Raw genomic sequence first — 23,056 nt, 5'->3', positions numbered from 1 at the left:
TTGTGAGGGAAATGTCTTTATTCTTTGATTTTTGGGTTGCTGGAAAAAAAAAGTAATACATAATTCCTGACAATGACTGATATATTTGACTTCAGGACATCTCTGACTACATACATGCTGAAAATCAAACATTTTTACTAGATCAATTTTGAGATTTTCCAAAGTAAAAGTCCTTACAAGTGTATGATTCAACTTTTTCCCATGGTCTAGTGTTAAAAAGTTATCGAAAATCACAATAACTCATAATATTGAATCACAATGCTTAACAAATCCCAATACTTAAAATCGCAATACATATCGAATCGGCACCCAAATATCGTGACAGTATCGAATCGGGAGATAGGTGTATCGTCTCAGCCCTAATATAATATATAATGTCATTACGCAAAAATTGCGTATTCAACGTTTAAAAGATTGAAAACATTTTTACAATTGAAGTTCTTTCCCATTATCTCAATATGCATCTAAATCTACCTGTAATTACCCAAAGTTTTATAGAACGCTAATATAAACTAACTCTTGTAAATCCTTGTAAATATGACAGTAAATCAAATGAAAAATTAGATAGTGACATATTCATTAAGAAGTATTGGAAACTCTCTTTAACAGAGCGGAAATAATGTCTTTCCAAAAAGTCGTAGCTATAGGCGCTTTAAATGGAAAATAAAAAATACTAAAAACAAATCTTGTTTAATACTATGTCGGCCTGGAGTTTAAATCCTAATATAGGTCAGAAAAAAATGAATTTTTCCAAAATTGTTCACCCTCAACAGTGATTTTGTCTTGAAAAAGATTTTCAGTCGAAGGTCCACAAAGAGAGGAGGGGGAGAGAAGAGAGGGAAGCAGAGCAGCAGCAAGATGGGCCTGATAATGAATGAAGAAGAATGTGTTCTTAATTGACCTGCCTTGTTAAATAAAGGTTAAATGAAAATAAATAAAATGTCATTCCCTAAATGACTCTTGGCTGCTGCTCTGAAGTCGCTGAGTGGGATACACTGTTACACTCTCTCTCTCTCTCTCTCTCTATCTCTCTCTCTCTCTCTCTCTCTCTCTCTCTCTCTCTCTCTCTCTCTCCCACTCCGGTTTCCACCACCTGGCACAGACTCACATCTCTCATTTAGGTTTCTGCACTTTGTGTCGATACACCTGAAATGAAAATGCATCTGTGGCATACACAAAGTGGATTTCTCTTTCTCTCGCCAAGCGTAGATTGATGACAGCATTACTTCCTCCCCTAATGTTTACATCATTTACAATATCCTAAAATAAGAACAAAACCCATTTGGGGCTTTTTTCCTTTTCTTTCTCTCTGTCTTTTGGGGATGAGATGAACATATCTTGTAAAAGAAAAGAATAATAAAAGGCAAAGGAGAGTCAGAATATCAGGACATATGGAAAACCGAAACAGAAAAACAGTACCAGAAACTCTGGGCCCTTTTTAAACAATCTATAGCGCATGGTTTAAAGTGCATGGCGCGGGTGCATTTAGGGCGTGTCCAACTCCACAGTTAAACGGCGCATAACCTGGCCGCAAAGTAAGGTGCAAGGGGAAATGGGGTTGTATTTAGTCCCTTAATTAATCATAGGTGTGTTTCGGACGTAACAGGAATTAAACCAATCAGAGTGTCATCTCCCATTTCATTTAAAAGTCAGGTGCGCTTGCCGGAGGAGCGCTGAGAGCACGCTGCAGGTTGAGCTATACAGAATGCCTGAGAGCCTTACTTCATTATATTCCATTATATTCTGAATTGACACCTACTACCTGAATTTAGTGTTTTCCTTAACATAAATAAAAACATTGTTCTAGCGCTGACACTGTACTTAACTGAGGAGGAGGAGAGCTGCTGCTGCATCCCTGTGTGTGTGTAACAAGCAGAGTGTGTGCGTGATGTGAACCTGCCTGTGTAGACACATCTTACTATCTGAATAATGTACCCTTTAAATAGCAGGGAAATACTGCGCCAGACTTTAGACCAGGTTTTTGTTGGTCAATGTTGCAATCACTTTCTGCCGCGTAAAGATAGCAATGCGCCAACAATGCGCCTGACCATACCGCATTTTAAGGCCAACACGCCCATGGACGCACAGATGGGCGTAAGTATATTTGCTACTTAGACAATGTGGGCGCAGGGCGTGAAAATGACAACTGTGTCAGTGTGATACTAGCAGCGAAAGTTGCGCTGCGCTGTGCTCCGCTTTGCGCCGGGTGTAAGATAGGGCCCTCTGTCTCCAAAGTGTCTTTTCTTCTGTTCTTGTTTGGCTTAATTTGTGCTTTTCTAATGCATCCGAGGAACCATGAAGATTAAGAAAATAGACCAAAAATGCATTAAATAAACTATGACCCAGGAACTCAATTTAGACTCTGGTCCCTCTGTTGAAAAAGTTCCCGGGCCAAAACAGTGAAAAGAAAAAACTCCAAACTACAAATTATGACAATAACCTTTAATCCCTGAATCGCCGGCATTACAAGCAGCCAGTAATAAGGAGTGTAAAGTGCACTTGTCCTGCTTCTGTTCTCTTCCACGCCACCATCCCTCCCTCTATCCCCCTGGCCCCTCTTTTCCTCTCCTGCCTTCCCACCTTCCTCTTGTCTGCCTATTACTTTCTCCTCTCCCATCCCTCTCTTCCCTCCCCCGGCCCCGACCCCTCTTAGCCCTCTCCACCCCCTCACCCCCCCCTCCCTTGTCTTGCCCCTCTCTCGTTCATCAGGCCCATTTATTGCCTGCGCTCCGCTCTTGGCCCTGAATATATCTGCATAGTAATAGGCCGTTAATTAGCTCTAGCCGGGGCGCCTGTGTGAGATGGTCATAATGGAGTGGGCTTGGAGAGAGAGCTCACCTGGGCCACTTCTCAGCGCCTCCAGGCCCAGTTCAATAGCTTTGATTCATTCTGTTAATGTGTGGGTGTGAACATGTGCGCGTGGAGTTTTCTGTTTGTTCCTTGCGAGTTAAAGAGCGTACAGGATGTGTCAAAGTAACTCCACTGTAGTGTATATTTATGCATATTTTTGTGGATGCAGGAAGTGTTTTGTCATTCGTGTGTGTGTGTGTGTGTGTGTTTATGCCGTGTACCCCTGATTAACCAGCCCACCTAGCCCTCCTCTCTTTGCTGCATAAACAGGCGTGCTGATGTTTAAGCCTTTGATGTCGGCTCCGCCGGCCCCCACAGGCCTCCGCAGGACTGTAAAACTACAGTGCAGTTATCACCGTGGCAGCTGTAACATAAACTCACGTATTATACACCACCCTCCCCTCTCCCCCCACACTTCCCCGTCACCTTCCACCTCTCAATCTTTGACACAGCCTGCAGCAGGAGGCCGGGCGCCGGAGCCAGCGGCGTTCAGCGGCAGATAATGGAGTTCTCCTCGTGGGCGTGGTGGGCGGGTGAAAGTACACACAGACGTACAGTATCAGCACAGATGCACGAGCTGCGGAGTAGCCTGCAGGCAGGCAGGCACCCGGAGGGGCTCGTGTGCAACTTCACACAGGCCTCGCTAGACCCGCTCAAAGGTGGATGCAGCACCTGCATCGCACGTTCTCACACAAACAGACGGAGCACACAGACTTGGCACGGCAAATAACGCTGCGAGCTAGTTACATACGCTGTTACAATATTAGAAATTTGCATTTAAAAAAAAAGGTTTGAAATTGTTTAATTGAGCATGCGGGAGGAAGAATAATACATCTTTAAAGAGAGGAAGAGAAACAAATGGGAGGGAGAAGAGCGCCGGAGGGGAAGAGTAGGACGAGGAAGAGAACTGCTGTTCCCTGAGAGCTGCTGAGGGAACCGAGAAGGAGGCATGGAGAGGGAGAGCGAGATATAAAGCAGAGTGTTAGCGAACGAGGCAGAGATTGTGTCCATTGTGTCAGGAATAATGCGTCCCACACAGCGAAAAGGTTAGCGCCGCAGCCTCAGGCCACCATGACCATTACAATATGAAAGGGGCTGAAATCTATGCAGTGAAAAGAGGCACTCAAGGGAGGGGACCAGCCCACGCTCCGGCCCCCAGGAAGGGCTCTCACTTCCAGGCAGAACGTTCGCTCTGGCCTGCTGCTCAGAGACAACACTGGCAACTTCTGGCAACTCATCTTGTTGGAAACAGTTCAACTTTTCTTGCGATTACATCACCATTAGTCGATTTCTGTTGCAATAGTTGTTGGTCCAATTTTTTCAATAGGTGTGACCCGCTTTAATTAAACTGCGGGTTGAGACATACTGCTTTTGGACATCGCCGTGACAAGATGCAATAATAACGCATAATGAGTCCGAGTCCCCTGTTGAGAGTCTAAACTTCTCATTCGGTTCCTGTGCTGTATAAACTTAATGATGTATGCATCATTTTATTGCTGCTCACTTTGGAGCTTTATTGGATAAAACACAAAGAGGCCTATTAATAGATCACATAGCACAGCCGGTCTAATCTCTCTGCTAAACACTGTCCACATGAAAGAGATGTGGGAGAGATGATGTCGAGCCAATCTGAGCTTTTAGTCAGAATCACAACATGCCTATGGCTGCTTAAAGCACTGACTAGTAGAGCTGGAACCACACACATATCCCCCTGATTCAATACTATCATGATACTTTGGTCCCGATTCGATATGTATTGCGATTTAATTTTATGATTTGTTTCATTTTTTGTTGACTTTTTTAACACTAGACCATGGGAAAAAGTGAAATCAAACACTTCTAGGGATTTTACTTTGGAAAATATCTAAATTGAAACAGCATGTATGTAGTCAGAGATGTCCTGAAGTCAAATATATCAGTCATTGTCAGACATTATATACATTTGTTTCCCAGCAACCCAAAAATCAAAGAATAAAGACATTTTCCTCACAAATTAGTGGTATTTTCTTTTTAATTTATAAGGGACATGTAATGTTTTATACTTCTGGTGAATATAATCCAATCAATCTTATTTCCATATATGTATTTTGTATATAAAGTTCCCTTTGTTAACACCTTATTTTGAAAAACGGATGTAGTCACACGTGTATACTTCCTCTAACTTCTCCAAGTCCGTCTCTAGCTCTCCCGTCAGCTCCGTTCTCTTTATACATCCATGGTCAGCTTCATCGGGGCTGTTTGAATGCATTTAACATAAATGTCAGTATATGGGTGCTCTACAGTTGTAGCGTCGGCTACATTTGATCACGGAGATGAGTGACGGCTGGCTTGACCGCAACGTTACCGCGTTTCCTGTCCATGACAGAGTTAGCATGCAGCTTTAGCCATGATGTCTAGCTCTGCTTTTCATGGCAATGTGTGAAACCCAAAGTGTTTCCATCCTTTACTGGATGTGTAGTGTTTACCACGCTGGATTTAAAATGTGAGGGTGCAGGTCGTATCCATGCAAACCCTCCACCGTTTTCTACTTTGTCGTTTCGGCTTACTGCGGTTTGTTTTGGTTGATGGATACGGAACGGATATGACGTCACATTACTCAGACTACAACAATAAAAGCGGTAACTTCCTTCTACCTCTGCATAGACTCAATGAAGCAAATATGTCAGTTCTGGCATTAAAAACGCCTCCCTCCTCCCCCCCACTGATTAGGGTATTAAAGCTTTATGCTTCAAAATGGGTCACAGGCCATTTAGATCGACACATGTTGTCATGTTCTGGTGAGCGTTAGATACTTCCTAATTAGGAAAGAATTGCAGCTTTTATCTGTGACTCCATCCACATTGAGCAGAATGAAATGAGCACTTTCATATACGTTTGTGCGGGTGCCATTGCCTCGCATATCAACAGCTTTGTTCCATCGATCCGGCCTTGCCCGGAACAAAAGCTCGGAGAAGATGAAAAGGCGTTTGACCCGGCTCTGTTGCCGGGCTTTGTTAAATAGCAGGGGACTTTATTGACTACATTGCAGCAGCGCAGCCACTTACCCGAGTCAGTCGTCCAGGCATTGACAGCTCTACTGTAGGACAAGTCTCCACAGCCCAGGTGACCCAGAGGAATGCTACGATGTCAACACGGGCGACAGCTCGTGTGTATAGGTGTGTCTCAGTCTCTGCGAGTGTGTGTTATCGCGGCCGCGCTGCACACACACAGGGCTGCGAATGTGTGGCCACACGTCCCCTGCAACAAGAAATCGATAAACCCCGGGGTTAATAGTGAGGAGGAACTGGCTCACCAGCTCTACTAACAAACAGCAGACTGTTAGCATAACCTCAGTCCACCCTGCTCCCCATGGAAATCCACTGGCATTGATTATAAACCTCACACTGCAGTTCAGTGGAGTCTCAGCAGCTTATCGCCGGCTATATGAAGCCCCTATCACTCTGACACTCCAATACAGGCGATTTAGGAGTTAACCCTCTAAAATCTGAATAAACCAAGGACAGAGGGACAAAGACAGAACGCGGATTAGACTGAAATCCAATTTAAAGTCAGTCTTTCTGGCGGCAGGGGTGGCATTGTGAGCTGAGCAATTGTCCTTCAGTTTGGAGGACCCGGTTTTAAACCCCCGTGGTGGCTCATTACTGGGCCGCTTTCGTACTACAGACGTGTCAGAGATCACTTGTCAAACAGTGAAGGTACTATTGTGATTTATTTTTCCTTTGATTTAACTGTTAAAAACAGTAAAGTTAGCATCTCTTCATGAGCTTTATCCGAGATAAAAACCATTCCTTTTTTATTTTCCGAGGCAAAACCAGATAGCAGCTGATTAGAAACAGGGCAGTATTTGTGATGCGATGCGTTGTTTTATTTTATTTCTTTATTTGTGCGTATAGTAAAATATAGCAAAAAGAGAAGAGATATATAATAACATAAATAAATGCACAGATGGGTTGAAAAAAAAACAAAACCTGAGGGCTTGTCAAAATATAAAATATCTAAAAAGAATACTATTTCCAAACAAGAAATGCTAGGGATAAAAAGACAACGAGGAAAAAGAATACAAAATAATAAATGAAAAAAAGGATGACGATAACAAATGTTTACACTGCTTTCTTACTCTGTATCCGCCTCATTTACATAATAATACTGTACCCTGTCGAGAGAAGTTTGAGATCTCTTTTAAGAAGCAGGAATGAGGAGTGACAGCGAGGCTATTTCTATAGAGCTGACTATATAGAAGATCAACAGATCTGGTGTGATAAGAGTGGATCTGACACCTAGTTACAAAGAAACTGTGAAAGGAAGTGGGTAGTGAATTGTTAAGAAATTGAAATACAAAAGTATCTGAATTACTGGTGTGTTGTATCTGTCACTGATAAGGTAGCAACATGACCGTAATGTACTGTGAAATGAATGTCAACCTATGCCTACATGGCTGTATGGATTTAGGCGTTGTACAGTACAATAATGAGCTCAGCATAGATAGATTTTACTATAACCTCTAATATTAACTTTGACTGTAAAAAGGGACTTCCCGTGGCAAGGTAATGTCATGTAGCTTTAAAATGTGATACACTTTTTGGCCTCCGGGTGGCAGTAAAACTCTAAAACAAACTGAAACACACACAGCGTTATCATCACACTGCCTTAACGTGGTTATGGTTAATGCGAGCAAACAACTGCCAAATTACTAGTGATGGCGAGCAAATTGTTTTTCGCAAAAAGGGTTAATTTCACGAAGCTTCGTCTAGGCTTCACGTGCACACGAAACCACCTATTGGTCAAAGAGCAAAGGGGAAGATATATTACAGATGTGAGGCAATGGTTTAACCGGGCAGCGGGTAGTGAATGTGCTTAACTATAGGAAAATGATAGAGGGGAGACTTTATTCATTTTTATTCAGGAACAATAATTTCTCAACTGTGTTTCGGTTTCGGGCGTCTTCGATTTTTACGTCATTGGTCTAAAACGGTACAAGCCTCGATACGAGCTTCACAGAAAACTTCCTGGATTACTGGACACAAGCTCTTAAGCCTCAACACAGCACGCAACATTACGACAAATTACACGTCCAGCACTATAAATTCTAAGCAAGTTAAAAAGAAAAAGGCTTAAAAACTCCCAAATTCTCTGCGGGGTTGTCACTGCGTGTGTCATATAAAGAGAATAGTTCCTCAAGGAGCTCACTTCACGCTCGTCTTACAGCTTCATTAATCAATATATTTGATTCAATTTATTCAATGTATCAACATTAAAGGAATAGTTTGACATTTTAGGAAAATGCAGTTATTTGCTTTCTTGCCAAACGTTAGCTACCACTCTAGCCTGAGATTTTGTACGAATTGAACAAGTGTGATATAAACGACACGTTCCCACTCACAGCTCCAACTATGACGCTCTACGTATCACTATTGCTTCAGTTTCCGCTTGTTACGTGCAGTCACTGTTTTTTTGCTAGGCTATAAATGGAAAAATCCCATTGTCTTTTTGTCGAGGGTACCAGGGCGATGCTAACTTCCTGGTTGGTCTACAGAAACACATCACCCTGGAGCACTCTATAGCTTCACATTTAGTGTACAGACATGAGAGTGGCATCGATCGTCATCTAACTAAGACGATATTAACATGGAGTACAGTCCGCAGTGCAAAGCAACGTTGGGCAAATAAATGTGGAGAGCTATATAGCTGGATGATGGATCCATAGAGAGGACCCCACATGTTCCCAGTCACTTCCTCAGGGTGGATGTGATTTGGCGAGCAGAGACTGTGGGTGTGTGTGTGGGTTGAGTTATAGGAGGCCTGCTTGAGTACATTGACAGCATACTGGAGAGAGGACTGACGCAACATGTAATTAGAGCTCGCTGTTCTTAAGCCAGTTAAGTGGAATTTAGTTCAAAAGTGGTGTAAAGACTACAAAGCCAGGACTTCTGGTTGAAAAGAGAATGTCATCAACTTCTGTCAGTCTCCGTAATTATTGTTTATTTAACTTTTAATTTGTTTTCATCGTTTTTGCAACACACTTTACAGCCCAATATTAAGTGGTTTCTGCAGCTAGCAAAGACCTCCTGCATTAAAAATGACAAGAATGTGACAAAGACTCCCGTGGGTTGACAGAAAAGCAGAGTGTGATTTAATACAGCGTGATATGAATATGTCAGTGGTCATATTTAAACACCTGAAAAAATTATGATCAAGCAGAGGCTGAACAAAATATATTAAGTCATGTTACAGGACATGTTGACGGGTGAATTTAGAACAGAATTAGAGCTGTCAAACTATCAAAATGGTGAATCACGATTAATCGCATGATTGTCCATAGTTAATTGCAATTACTATTATGATTATCTGTTCAAAATGTACTTTAAAGGGAGATTTGTCAAGTATTTAATACTATTAACGACATGGGGGTGGGCAAATATGCTTGCTTTATGCAAATGTATGTATATATTTATTAGTGTGGTTGCAGGGAAACTGATAATTTCAAGATATTGCAAGTCAATCTGAAGCCATCAATGAGGTTTGCACAAGCTGATGCAGCTTCATGTAGTGAATGTAATACGTGTCTTGTTCTTCACAGTACATGCTACTGCATTCATTTTTTAATGCCACTGCTGTCAACATATTAGACAGGCTCAAAGTGGTGAATGGTGACTCGTCACACATTTTATCTGATGTCTTAAAGCTGATCTAATCATTTTCTATTAGGGCTGTCAATCCATTAAAATATTTAATCACGATTAATCGCAAATTGTTTTGTAAAATGTACCTTAAAGGGAGATTTGTCAAGCATTTAATACTCGTATCAACATGGGAGTGTGCAAATATGTTTACTTTAGGCAAATGTATGTATATATTTATTATTGGAAATCAATTAACAACACAAAACAATGACAGATATTGTCCAGAAACCCTCACAGGTACTGTATTTAGCATTTAAAATATGCTCAAATCATAACATGGCAAACTGCAGCCCAACAGGCAACAACAGCTGTCAGTGTGTCTGTGTGCTGACTTGACTATGACTTACCCCAAACTGCATGTGATTATCATAAAGTGGGCATGTCTGTAAAGGGGAGACTCGTGGGTACCCATAGAACCCATTTACATTCACATATCTTGAGGTTAGAGGTCAATGGACCCCATTTGAAAATGGTCATGCCAGTTTTTCTGCCAAAGTTTGGAGCTTTATTTTACCTCCTTCTTGACAAGCTAGTATGGCCTGTGATATGACATATGATGTCAGTATCTTCATTCTACCTTTTAAACTGAGCCCACTACAACCTAAAAATCGCTAGTTGCGTTAATGCGTTTAAGAAATTAATGGTGTTATTATGGCATTAACTTTGACAGCCCTATATAGACCGTATGTTTGCCATTGCCAAGGTTTATTTCCCCTTGTTCATTATGAAACAAAGCTTTGCTAAAGTGAATAACTATTGAGCAAATGTTGATTTAACTTCTCATGTGCTAGCTGGGGTCCATCAGCCTGTAAATATAAAAGTAAAATCCTAAACTAACCTTTATGTTTTTGTACAAACTTCCCTCGCATTGCTTTTTTTTTTCTCTCTGGTAGCCATGATAGCCTTGTTTTTGTGTGGTAATCCATGTTGCATATATTCATTTTGCTTCCTCAACTCTGAAGAAGAAGAAGAAGAAGAAGAAGAAGAAGAAGAAGAAAAAAACAAGTGTTATATAAAAACAGGCTTATCTTGGTCTGCCAGCTTAGTTCACTGTAAGCCTCCAAGCATGGAGAATAAGAAGGGAGGAGTGGATCGCCAAGGATTCTCTCCTGCTCTCTCTCAGCGTCCGCCTTGGCCTCGCTGACAGCTGGAATAAAGTCTTAATGCAGGAGGCCACAGTTAACACTCGTCGCTCCAACGCGATTTCTGGAGATTTGGCCGTAACCATTTGATGTTGTGCGAACGCGTCGATGCGTGTCCACGCTCGGCCTGTCAGCGTGTGATACGTGTCTCCTGTTGAAGGGTTTTTCATCTATCTTTCCACTCTTCCTGTATTCCACTTGGCAACAGCTCTCCCTGAGCATTTCAAACCTAATCTATGATGAATCCAGCTCGTAGAAGCTGGGTTTCATCACGGTGTTTCATGCTAATTAGAAGGCGCAATTTCACAAATAGCAACATAGAATTCTCAAATGTTTGGTTATTTATGTTTGTCTCCTAAATGTTGCTACACATTCAATTTATTTTGAATTTGTTCTCAGATGAAAGCATTAATTATGGTTCACATTAAAGAATAATAATGTCTAATACAGGGATGTCTTCTGATGCAGCTTTATGCTGCATTGAGGACATGTATGTCCCAAATTGAGTATTCAGTATTTCCAGATGTCATTTTTTTACTGGATATTTGAGACCAGTACTAATATCACTGTTAAGCTATAAGATACTGGCATCATAACCTAAGGAATCAACTGGTACCAACCATGACATACTAGCTTGTCGGGAAGGAGGCTAAATAACGCTCCAAACTTACACAAAAGTTTGTCGAGGAAAAACTGGCAGGACCATTTTCAAAAGGTCCCTTGACCTCTGACCTCAGGATATGTGAATGTAAATGGGTTCTATGGGTACCCACGAGTCTCCCCTTTACAGACATGCACACTTTATGATAATCACATGCAGTTTTGGGGACAAGTCATAGTCAAGTCAGCACACTGACACACTGACAGCTGTTGTTGCCTGTTGGGCTGCAGTTAAAGATTGTGACCAAGGTATTGAGTGGTACACTTGACAGTTGAAAAATAAAGTTGTCAGTGCTTTCTGATGGACAAACCTGACACTGTTTCACCCCTAGTTTAGCATTTCTGGACAGCCAAAGACGTCAAACTGAAGACAGATTACATTTAATTAGATTTTTTGGTTATTTTGCTTTAAAATACGTTAACCCTCCTTTCTTTCTCTCTCATTCTCCCTCGCTCCAGGTGCCTATCCTGTGTTAATGGAAACTTCCCCTGTCACTGGTGCAAATATCGCCACATGTGCACGCAGGACGCCAGCGACTGCTCCTTCCAGGAGGGACGAGTCAACACCTCGGAGGTGAGGGAACGCACAACCACCCATGTAGTTCAACATGCTCTCACAAAAACACTCACACAAAGATTCAGAAGAGCAGACACACGAAGCAACACATGAATACATTTACAAGTATTTAACGCATGTGCACGCACGCACACAGGAGTACGATACAGTGACATAGCAATTCCAAGGGTGCAGCTGGGACCTGCACACCATTGGAGTGTGTGTGTGTGTGTGTGTGTGTGTATGAATGAGCGCTGCTGTGAGTGGCCCAGCAGCAGCTGTTGTACTCCAAGCAGCGCTGGATTTATTCACTTATAAACAAGTCGGGGTGAATGAGTATGCAAATGGCAGCGCACTACCGTCCCAAATGTTATATTTGCATGAAAACCCTCATCTATCCGTGAGCTGACTCGCTTCCACAGTCCCCTAATTCTCACGGTCTCCAACGCAAACACAGAAATCCACACCGACAAACACGAGAGAACTCTTGTGTCTTCAGAAAGTCCCACTTAACACCCAACCACCTTCACTTCAGTTTTGTCTCTATTTCAAGCACAAGTTTAAAATCACTTTCATGTGCAGGCAAGGCGATAGAAGGCTATTTAAGATTTTTTTCTTTTCTTTTCTGTCATTCCTCTGTTCTCACCTGTGCTGTCAGGCGACAAATCTTATTTTATCCTCTCAGACAACCATTTTATTTGTTGCATCTTTCTCCTCTCTCACTCAGCCTTTTTGCTGCCTGTGCTATCTTTTTACGTCTCTCTCTCTCTCTTTCATTCTTTCACTTACTCCATCTTTCTGAGCTGAAAACATGACACGTTGAAAGGATATAATCAGGAAAAAAAACATACAACTCAGAGTACTCGGTGTGGGTGGGCATGAAGGAGGGCTGTGTTTGGATATGTGCAAGTTTGTCTGCCTGCATATGTTTATGTGAGGGTGCCTACGTGTTTTTTAGGATTTCCCTGTTTGTGTGTGTGATTAGATATGCGTTGCGATTTTTAAGTATTGCGATTCGATATTACAATTTATTGCAATTTATAACACTAGACCATGGGAAACAGTTGAATCATACACTTCTAGGGACTTTTACTTTGGAAAATATTTAAATTGATTCGGTAAAAATGTTTGATTTTCAGCGTGTGTGTAGTCAGAGATGTCAAATATATCAGTCATTGTCAGGCATTATTTATTATTTTTTTTCCAACAACCCATAAATCAATTAATAAAGACATTTCCCTCACAAATAAGAGGTATTGTGTTTATAATTTATAAGGGACATGTACTGTTTTATACTTCTGGTTAATATAATCCAATCTTATTTCCATATATATGTATTAAATCAATCAGGGCACCAACCTCCCCAACAATTATGTGTACATGACCATTGTCTTTTAGTTAAAAGGGAAATTCACCACCTTTTATGTGGCGGTCCAAACAGTGTTGATGGTAAATGTAGTCGATTGAGTTACATTGAGTGCGTGTGTTATATTGGCCGAGAAAGCTGAGTTGTCCTGCTCGGGGAGCCGTGCCGCCGGTGCCTACAAGTACCAGCGAACCAGCGAAACGGTGGCTCTACTTCTGCCCTATACTCTCTCTCTATAATCTCTCTATCTCTCTATAATCTCGAATAATAAATACAGCTGAATATCTGAGTCAGTCAAAACATAAATGTAAAATGTATCCTCGTCCATAACATCCACTTCACTCATATTTTGGGATGCCATTTTAGCTGTTGGAGCTAGTTTGCAATACAAGCAATGAGAAAACAAGGAAGTTGTGTTTTTGAGCGGCATCTAGAGCACATCTCCTGGCTATACCCAGAGGTGGAGACGAGAAATGCATACCTATCAAATGTCTATTATGGTGTCTGTTAAAGAGTACAAAACAGGCAGCAATTTCAGGGCATTTTGCGTGCGTGCGTGCGTGCGTGCGTGCGTGCGTGCGTGCGTGCGTGCGTGCATGCGTGCGTGCGTGCGTGCATGTGCCGGTCGAGAGACAGAAAGGGGGACACCCTGTCATCACATGTCCTACAAACCCATCAGACTGACAGCCGTCCTCATCTTGTTTTGGAGAACCACACCAATTCAGCCTTTTATTTATTTATCTTATTTTTTTTCCTTCCTATTTTGTCTTCTGATGTACTCTGTCTTTTTGGTGCAGGCGTTGCCATGGTTACCAAGACATTTTGAATGTCAGGGGGGTTTTGCTGAATTTTGATAGACACACACACACATATATATACTAGTGCCTTCACCACATCCTTACATGGATTATTGTTATTAACACAACAGAGAGTGATGGACGCACATGTGTTTGATGTAGCCGATATATTCTCTCTCTCTCTCTCTCTCTCTGTCATTGACTAGGTAACAATTTGACGCAATGCATATGCACACTTCAGTCAACAGCAGCAGTTTTGTCATCACACATTTATCTCCTCATAGCCTTGGTTTTGTTCCAATTTGCCAGTTCGTAGCTCCTGCTGAAAGCAATATTGCCCATCTCCGCTGTCTGAAAAAGTTTCCCCCTGTGTCATTAGCAGTAGGTTGCCAAAGTGATTGAATTCACACTACACTGGTTATCTTCCCAGAGGCATTTGTCATATTTCTTCACTTCATATCTGATAAAACTCATAGCATCTGTGAATCCGTTGCCACATCACAAAAAAATACACTTTTCCCCCCCATCCTGTGTGTAAACAGATCACCGCTAATGTATCGCTTTTTTGCCTTCTCGAAGTGAATTTAATTGTCTGATGTCACTTCCTGGATATGTAAATATATATAAATCAGCCGCGTTGTGACAGCGGATAAACAGAGAAGCACATTAGGGGCGACCAGGCAGAAAATTGCCAGAGTCGGAGAAACACTTGAGAAGGCCGTGAACAGAAATGTGCATAAACACAAACAATGAGAGAAACAAACACCGGGACAAATAAACAAATTCGCCGCGCTCCAATGAATCCCAGCATTGGGGGCCGGTGGAGGCGACGCCGGGGCCGACGCCGGGGCCGACGCCGGGGCCCGCGGGTTGGTTCAAAATGACTTCATTCAGATTGAAGGAAATAGGAAAAATAAGAGGCTAATAAAAAGCAGCAGAAAGAGTAATAGGAAAGGAGGTTTGTTTGCATTTGTTTTCCTGTCTACGAGCGTGCCTGCTTATTCATTCGCTGATTGCAATTTGTTCGCTTGTTAATTAAGTCCTTCATTCATTTTGGATGGGCTCGCTTTTCACTCAGGATATTTCACGTCCCACAAATGAATTAATGCGGCGCATGATTGACAGCAGAGGCACAAAATGGCTGCCAAGTAACAGCCCCAGATGGGAGCTTTGATAGGCACTGACTTATTTTTATTTTTTGTGTGTGTGCGTCTAAAACGCTCCAACTCCATGCAACAACAGTTTTGTCATTAGTCGTGATCTGAGCTTCTGGTTATTGATGATATCCTAATATTGCCTTCATATATCATTGGAACTATGAGAAGCACAAAAAACAACTGGTAAACACATATTGAAGAATATTCAAAGCCAAGTCAATTGATTGGCAGTTACAAGGTCTTTTTTATTATAACTTCTAATCATTTCAAAAGCTTTATTTGTAACTTTGGACTCAGTGCTTGCAGCTTGCACAGCCATTTAACCCTCTGTCATACAGTCAGTGTGTCAGTATGTGTTTTAGAACAGTGTAGTAGGCATAAGGCTGCGTGAAAGAAACACAGCCCTCTCATTTACATCACTACTGACTACTGAGTTATCACAGTGTATTCCTGATGCAGAGGGCTCTGGAAAACCAGCCCCGTTCGCACGAAATGGCATATAAATGTCACGATAATGCACAAGGCGTTTGGCATGCAATAAATACGCCTTTCTTGATTTTTGCGTGTCATTCGTACAGCATTGTAAAATGTCCAGCAACATGTGATGCACGTGTCAATTTCCGCTCCAGTCTTTTCAAGATAAAACTACTTTAGGAAAAGTTAGACTTGGTTAGGCTTATGCAACAAAACTACTTAGCTTTAGAAAAAGGTCACGGTTTGGGTTAAAAAACTCTGGAAGTGGCGTAACTAAAGTACAGAAGTTACGCAACAAATAAATCAACTTTGGTGCGTCACACATGACACGAGCACTCCTGGGCAAAAGTCCTGTATTTTTTGACCCACCCATCCACCTCTACATCCTCCCTTCACCGCTCTTGATACTTCCCAGTTCACAATTACCTGAATACGAATTGAATTTGTACTGACCATTACAGAAAAAAATTATTATCTATGTGCACGATTCAATACATCAATACACAAACTGCTGTGAGACTGGGCTGGACTTCCACACCGTTAATTTGTGCCTAGTTACATACTGTATAATGGATCCCACTTTCAGCGTTGACACAAAGACTATTGAGGTCTTGGATTGTGTCGATTTTAGAGCAGCGGTTCTATTTATTCATGTTTTATGAAAGTGTAGCTTGGTATTTATTTCTGTCTGATGTATTCATTAAGACTGAGTGAAGTCATCAGAATGTGTCAAAAGAAGTGCTCATTATGAGCCCGACACCGCACCGTTCTGAAACACTTTATTTAACTATCGAGGCACTGACCTTTTCAATATGTGAAACTTCAACTCCCCAGCTCTGACTCAGTGGGATCTTCTTTCTTTCTTTCTTTCTTTCTTTCTTTCTTTCTTTTTCCTTCCTTTTTTCTCTTCATTCCTTCTTTCCCTGTATCCTTACCTCCTTTTTTCCTCCCCTACATCCCATTTTTCTTTCTTCCTCCACTTTACTTCTTCCTATTTTCAGTCCCCCCTACCCTTCCTTCCCTTCTTCTCCGTTCATCCCTTATTTCTTCCCTTCCTCCTCCTTCTTTCCACTCTCTCCCTCTTTCCCGAGAAGCCTGACCTCCTTACGCTCAGTGAAATACAGTACGCGTACAGTAGGTACCATGATGCATTGCTGCTGTGCAGGAGATTGAACCGGTGGCTTTGTAGCCTATAGCCTCATTGATAATCATTAGCAGGCTGTGTTCAGGCTCCAGATGAACAGAAGGTGAATATAGATATGTGGATCAGTGTTAGCCTTCGTGCTGCTAATTAGAGGATGAATCACCGTGATGGGTGAGTCAGTAAGATGGTCATATCTTTCGCAGGGATGCATTATTTGCATGTGCACGCACAGCAAGCCGACACACAGACTCCTGATGTAGCATCACTGCTCAAGGCACGCCACACACCTCGCCAGCCATCTCCATGCGGGTTCCCCTTTCTGATCTCTAACCCAATGAGCTCTTTCCTCTTGTTCACCCGCTCCCTCATTCCTTCAACAAGTCAATTAGCTGGAGCCAGACACCCCTTTGTTTTCTGTCTCTCAGCTGAGGGTGTCAGAGTTACATCTGTCATTCCATTGTTGCTGGAGCACAGGCTGGTACACAGCTCTGAGCGGCCCAGCTCCGAGGCTCCGAGGCTGGGGCTGGCACAGAGCGAGCTTCCCCTCTCCCTCTGGGTCTCTCTCTGGCTGGGGGGAGCTGCCTGCCACTGATAGACTCAGCTGTGTGTGTGTGTGTGTGTGTGTGTGTGTGTGTGTGTGTGTGTGTTAATTATTCAAAGTGTATTAAAGCTTAAAGATGCATCTCCAGATGCCTCTCTGATCGTCGGCGTGTTTAATGGAGAGAGACAGATGAGATGAGAAGCGAAAGGTGGAGCATCCACAATAAAACATAAGGGGAGGAGTGTGGCAGTGGCCTAGTTGTTGGAGAATAAGCCAGCTTGCTAAAACAACTAGAGGGTCTCATTTATGAAACTGTGTGCACACTGCACATGAGAAAAATTGAAAAAAGAAACGCCTTCTGCAAAAAATAGTGCACACTCTATTATGCAGGTTTCCCTTTAACAAATTTTAGCCAGCCTGTAGTTTTGCGCACGGGTCTCACATTCAAACCCCTTCACTTCTACAGTTAACAATGCACGGTTAAGTAAAGGCAAATAAATCAAATCAAAGTTGTGTGAGAATAAGGCCATAAGCTTAAAGGGATAGTTCAGGTGTTTTGAAGTGGGCTTGTATGAGGTATTTATCCATAGTCAGTGTATTACCTACAGTAGATGACGGTCAGCTTGTAAAAACAGACAGGAGTTACCCTATGGAAGCTAAGCATTGTACTGCTGTGGACAGAGGCAGCAGCAACATGTATTTTAGCCACCTAAAAGAAAGGCCAATATCAGTTTACACCGTATTTAGAATATTTTCGCCGCCTTACCTTGCTGTGAGACAGCCGTTTTCGACGGGGAACTGAAGCCGTTGTTTCCATCTATGCTCTCACGAAAGCCACCAGACTCCTTTGAAAAAAAACAGTTATTTTACCTCGCAGAACACACAAATCACTGCCTTGATCGGTTACTTTTTTGTGTGTTATTGTATGACTTTGGTGAATCCAGACTAACCAAAGTCACACAATAACGCAAACAAACTAACCGATCGAGATCAGCGGTAGACCAGCAAATTACTGTTTTTGTCAATGGAGTCTGGTGGCTTTGGCGAAAGTATAGATAACGGCTTGGAAACACAGACCGTTTAGCTGTCTCACGACATGATAAACCGGAGATAATATTCCAAATATAACATACACTGAAACAGATATCGTGGGTCGTTCTTTCACCCCTAAGGTTGGCAGTTCGATCCCCGGCTCCTTCTGTCTGCATGTCCTCGAGCAAGACACTGAACCCCAAGCTGCTCCCGGGTGCTTTACAGCAGCCCACTGCTCCTAAATGCTTTAGGATGGATTAAATGCAGAGGACAATTTTGTACCTGTATGTATATGATGATTCATATACAAAGTTTTTAATATTGATTTTTTTTAGATGGATATTTCTTCCTAAAATAAGTTTTTTCTGCCGTCCACAGCAGTGCATTACTTTGCTCTTGTATCGGTTTCTCCAAACTGTGGTCTTGCTGACCATCATCTACTGTAGGTAATACACTGACTATAGATGAGTACCTCATACATCCTTACATCAAAACACCCAAACTATCCCTTTAAGTCTAATAACTGGAATACAAATGGAAGAGATATCAAGAGACACCGCCTGGCTCGATGTGTTATCAACTGTTTTTCTCACTCCAGAGGAAGGCCAGAGGTCACGAGACGATGACTGTAATTAAGTTTGTGTCAGGGAGCTCATTTTAATTGTCTCATTATTCTAGAAAGATGGCAGATTGGACTGCGCATTTGTCCAAATTGCTCGAGGCCAATTTCTCTACAAGCTTTATGAAATTAGGATTGATTGATCGTGTCGTTTTAGTTGGCGTACTTAAATAATGTTTGGGAGATAATTTTTTGAAAAAGTGGGACAGTAGAGAGATCGGGGAGATATGATATAGGAGGAATGAGGAAGAACCGGGCTGGACGGATTAAGGATAAGAGAAAGACATCAGAGTTGGAGGGAGAGACGTTAACAAGGAGGAAAGGAGAGAGCGAGCGAGCGAGCGAGTTGATGAAAGGAGGAGAAGGTTGGAGGGGTGGGAGGAGGAAGCGAGGGATGTTTTAACCATTCAGGAGATGAAAGGATACTTCAGGGTCACGACACTATACCCGTGCATCATGTCTCCTCAGCATCTACTTAATAATTCCATGTCATTTATTTAATGCTATCTGCCCTACTTTCTTCTTTGCTGGAAGCTCGGCATGCTGAGAAACATTTAATTGCATCGTGTGTTTGTCTTACACAACTTACTTTTGTCTGCAGAACATAAATAGGAAATATTCAAATGTCACCGATGATTAAGTCACTCTGAGCCACTTTTCATTCACATCCTTGTTCACTGCCTTATTCCTGGCTTCTCTCGTTGATGCACATACCCAGTAGGGCAGAATATATAATAAATATGTACATGTAATAAACTGCTCCTGATGAATTTATGAAAATATTAACCCTCTGAGACCCACAATAGACCCGTTTTGGTCTTTTTTAGGCGGGGGTAGAGGGGGTCGTCAGGGAGAGATAGCAGGTCAACAGTAGATGTCACATATAAGTGGTGTACATCATCTGAAAGATGGGAACCTGAAGATGAATTTGAGATGCAGCTCAGCACTGTGTGTCAAGCTGTTCTAGTTATAAATCAGAAATAAACATGAATAAATTGTGAAAGTGTATAAGGGCTTAGAACATTATTGTGGGTGTATATGATGGCTATCCCCATGCTCTATTATGTCTCATAAGCAATTTTGGGGTTCATACCATTTGTTACACAGATTTGGTGCTAAATTTAACCATTTTTTACCAATTGAGAATTGATAAAAATGATCAATAATCCCTCCAAAATACCACATTAAGACCTTGAGGAACACCATAGAAAAAGCCATGCTGTGATTTGGTATCAAAAGCTTTTGACATTTGGAGATTTCTGAAAGAATTGCATTTTTTTTTGTCGATTGAATGATGAGCACTTCTGTTGTGGAAACTGGTCAGAAACCCCCTTATTCTCAATCTACCTATAGGAAAACCATCCCTCCTCTGAATGCTCTAGGTCTCTAGTTTGTGGCCTTAAAGTTTCATGAGGCTGTGATTATCCTCGAGGTCATCACAAGTCATTTTATACAGTGGGGTGAAGTTTTAAAAAATGGTCTCACGATATGAAATGGCTACTATGGGGACTAACATCATCACACATGAATACAGTTGGGCTCATTGGATCCACAAGAGTCTCAGCTTTACAGTGATACCCAATTTATGTAATTCCAAGACAGTTTAGGGACCCCAGTATGCAGAAATATTCAAACGTACAATTTTAGAATAGGCGAAAATAACACATTTGTACTGCATGCATAAAGCTGCATGGTTTTTGCACCAAAAGGTGTGGAATTATCATAAAGTGGGCATGTATGTAAAGGAGAGACCCATCGGCACATGAGGTCAGAGGTCAAGGAACCCCTTTTGAAAATGGCCATGCCAGTTTTTTGGAGCATTAATTTGCCTCTTTCCTCATGGCTGTTACTAATGGATTAGGTTTTCTGGTTGATTTCTGTAGCTTCATTCTACCTCTAAAACTGAACCGGTTGGTAAAGTCGGTTGGGATCCCTGCATTCCCGCGGATCTCGGAGGGTTGAGAGTCTGTGATGACTTGTAACTCTTGTGTGTGTCTCAATCCAAATGACACTTCCCTGTGTTGTTTCCCGTCTGACCCCACTTCCCCCTCACTCCGAAGGCTTAATAAACTTCACTCCACAGTTACTGTGAAGGCACATGAGTAATCATATGTGGGAAATTAGTTTTGAAAGAGTTCTGATGGTGCTCACCGTCTCAGTGGATAAATTTAATGGCCATTAAACTGTTGAATGGTGCACTGAGGCAGAGGGACAGGGGAATTAACTAGGGTATCAATGCTCTTCAGTCCATTGTTCTATGCTAACAGGCCATCTCAACCGTATGCAAGGTGAAGGACGAGATCAGATCACATTTTTTTTATTCCTAAAAGCATTTATTAAATACCAAATGTGTAGAGAAAAGGTAGGGGGTTGACTACATTGTATGCATGGTTCTTTTGTTTTTTACTTTTTAAAGGGGCAATCCACCAATGTTGCATGAAGTTCAGTCACACAGCAGTTTGTGAAATAGTCATGACATTTTATGTATTGATTCGTGTACATAGAAACTAATTTATTTATTTTTTTCTCAGGATGGTCAGCACGAAATCAATTCAAATGTAATCCACGTAATTGTGAACTGGGAAGTATAGAGAGCGATGAACGCCGTGTAGGGAGGAGGTTGGGGTAGATGGGTGGGTCAAAGGACTTTTGCCCAAGAGAGCGGTGTTTGTGTCCCGTGTGAAACCACAAGTCAAAGTTGATATATTTGTCATGTAACTTCCATATTTAAGTTACGCCACTCCCGGTGTTATTTAAACCCAAACTATGATCTTTTCCTAAACCTAACTAAGTAGTTTATTGCCTAAGCCTAACCAAGTCGACCTATTCCTAAGCCTAACAAACTAGTTTGTTGCCTAAGCCTAACCAAGTCGATCTTTTCCTAAACCTGACTAAATAGTTTGTTGCCTAAGCATAACCAACTCAGACTTTTCCTAAACCTAACTTAGTTTGTTGCCTAAGCCTAACCAAGTCGATCTTTTCCTAAACCTGACTAAATAGTTTGTTGCCTAAGCATAACCAACTCAGACTTTTCCTAAACCTAACTTAGTTTGTTGCCTAAGCCTAACCAGGTTAATCTATTCCTAAATCTGACTAAGTAGTTTGTTGCCTACGCCTAACCAAGTTGATCTATTCCTCAACCTAACTAAGTAGTTTTGTTGCCTTAACCTAACCAAGTCGACCTTTTCCTAAACCTAACTAAGTAGTTTTGTTGCCTAAACCTAACCAATTCAATCTTTTCGTAAGCCTAACTAAGAAGTGTGTTGCCTAAACCTAACCAAGTCGATCTTTTCCTAAACCTAACTAAGTAGTTTAGTAGCCTAAACCTAACCAATTCAATCTTTTCGTTAGCCTAATTAAGTAATATTATTTTGAAAAGACTGGAGCGGAAACTGACGTGCATCACGTGTTGTTGACAAAATATGTTGTTGAAAGTCGTGCTGAGCGTAATGAAAAAAAAGGGTAATACGTGTCTATGTACACAAATCAAATATATTAAATTTCGTGACTATTTCACGACCTGCCGTGAGACGGTGTTTTGTCACAAAGAGCAGCCTACTGCTCAACCTGGTCTATTGAAGGTCTATTAACGACACTATTGATTTCCTTTATGAATATACACCCCGCTGCTTTGGGAGCTTGACCAATACTAGGGACTAAAAGTTTACTTTTTCAATGTGTTTTTAAACCTCTCTTATAAGTCTCCTGACTATGTTGCTTGAATAACCCTTTAGTATAAAGGATGGTATAGTCCTGTGGCTACATGTTGGTACCAGAATGTTTCTACCTTTATAGAAGCAAATGAATGCAGACGTGTCCTTGAATGTGAAGGTTCAAATACATTGTTATTGGTATACAATGTGCTCCATGTTGTGAAGGCTTTTGAAACACTCTGGTGTTGATATACATTATGTTCTGTTTCATTGTAACCGTGGTTGTATAAGGCTGGGTCATGTTTGACACTGGTGTCAATATGATACCTGACCTTCGGTGCCTGTACCAAATCATACTTTTTTAAAGATTTTGAAATCAACCGGT

General features: G+C 41.7%; 1 protein-coding gene across 1 annotated transcript in view; it reads left to right on the top strand.

Annotated features, from left to right (window-relative positions):
- The window catches only part of LOC119490163 (plexin-A1-like), a 361,229-nt gene that overhangs the window by 201,651 nt on the left and 136,522 nt on the right, over positions 1–23,056 (top strand). Inside the window, 1 exon segment of the mRNA XM_037773385.1 lies at positions 11,792–11,906. Coding sequence (XP_037629313.1) covers positions 11,792–11,906 — 115 coding nt within the window.

Source organism: Sebastes umbrosus, chromosome 6 (genome assembly GCF_015220745.1).
Source record: "Sebastes umbrosus isolate fSebUmb1 chromosome 6, fSebUmb1.pri, whole genome shotgun sequence".
NCBI lineage: Eukaryota > Metazoa > Chordata > Actinopteri > Perciformes > Sebastidae > Sebastes > Sebastes umbrosus.
The sequence above is the reverse complement of the archived record's forward strand: the minus strand, read 5'-3'. Positions and strand labels throughout refer to the sequence as shown.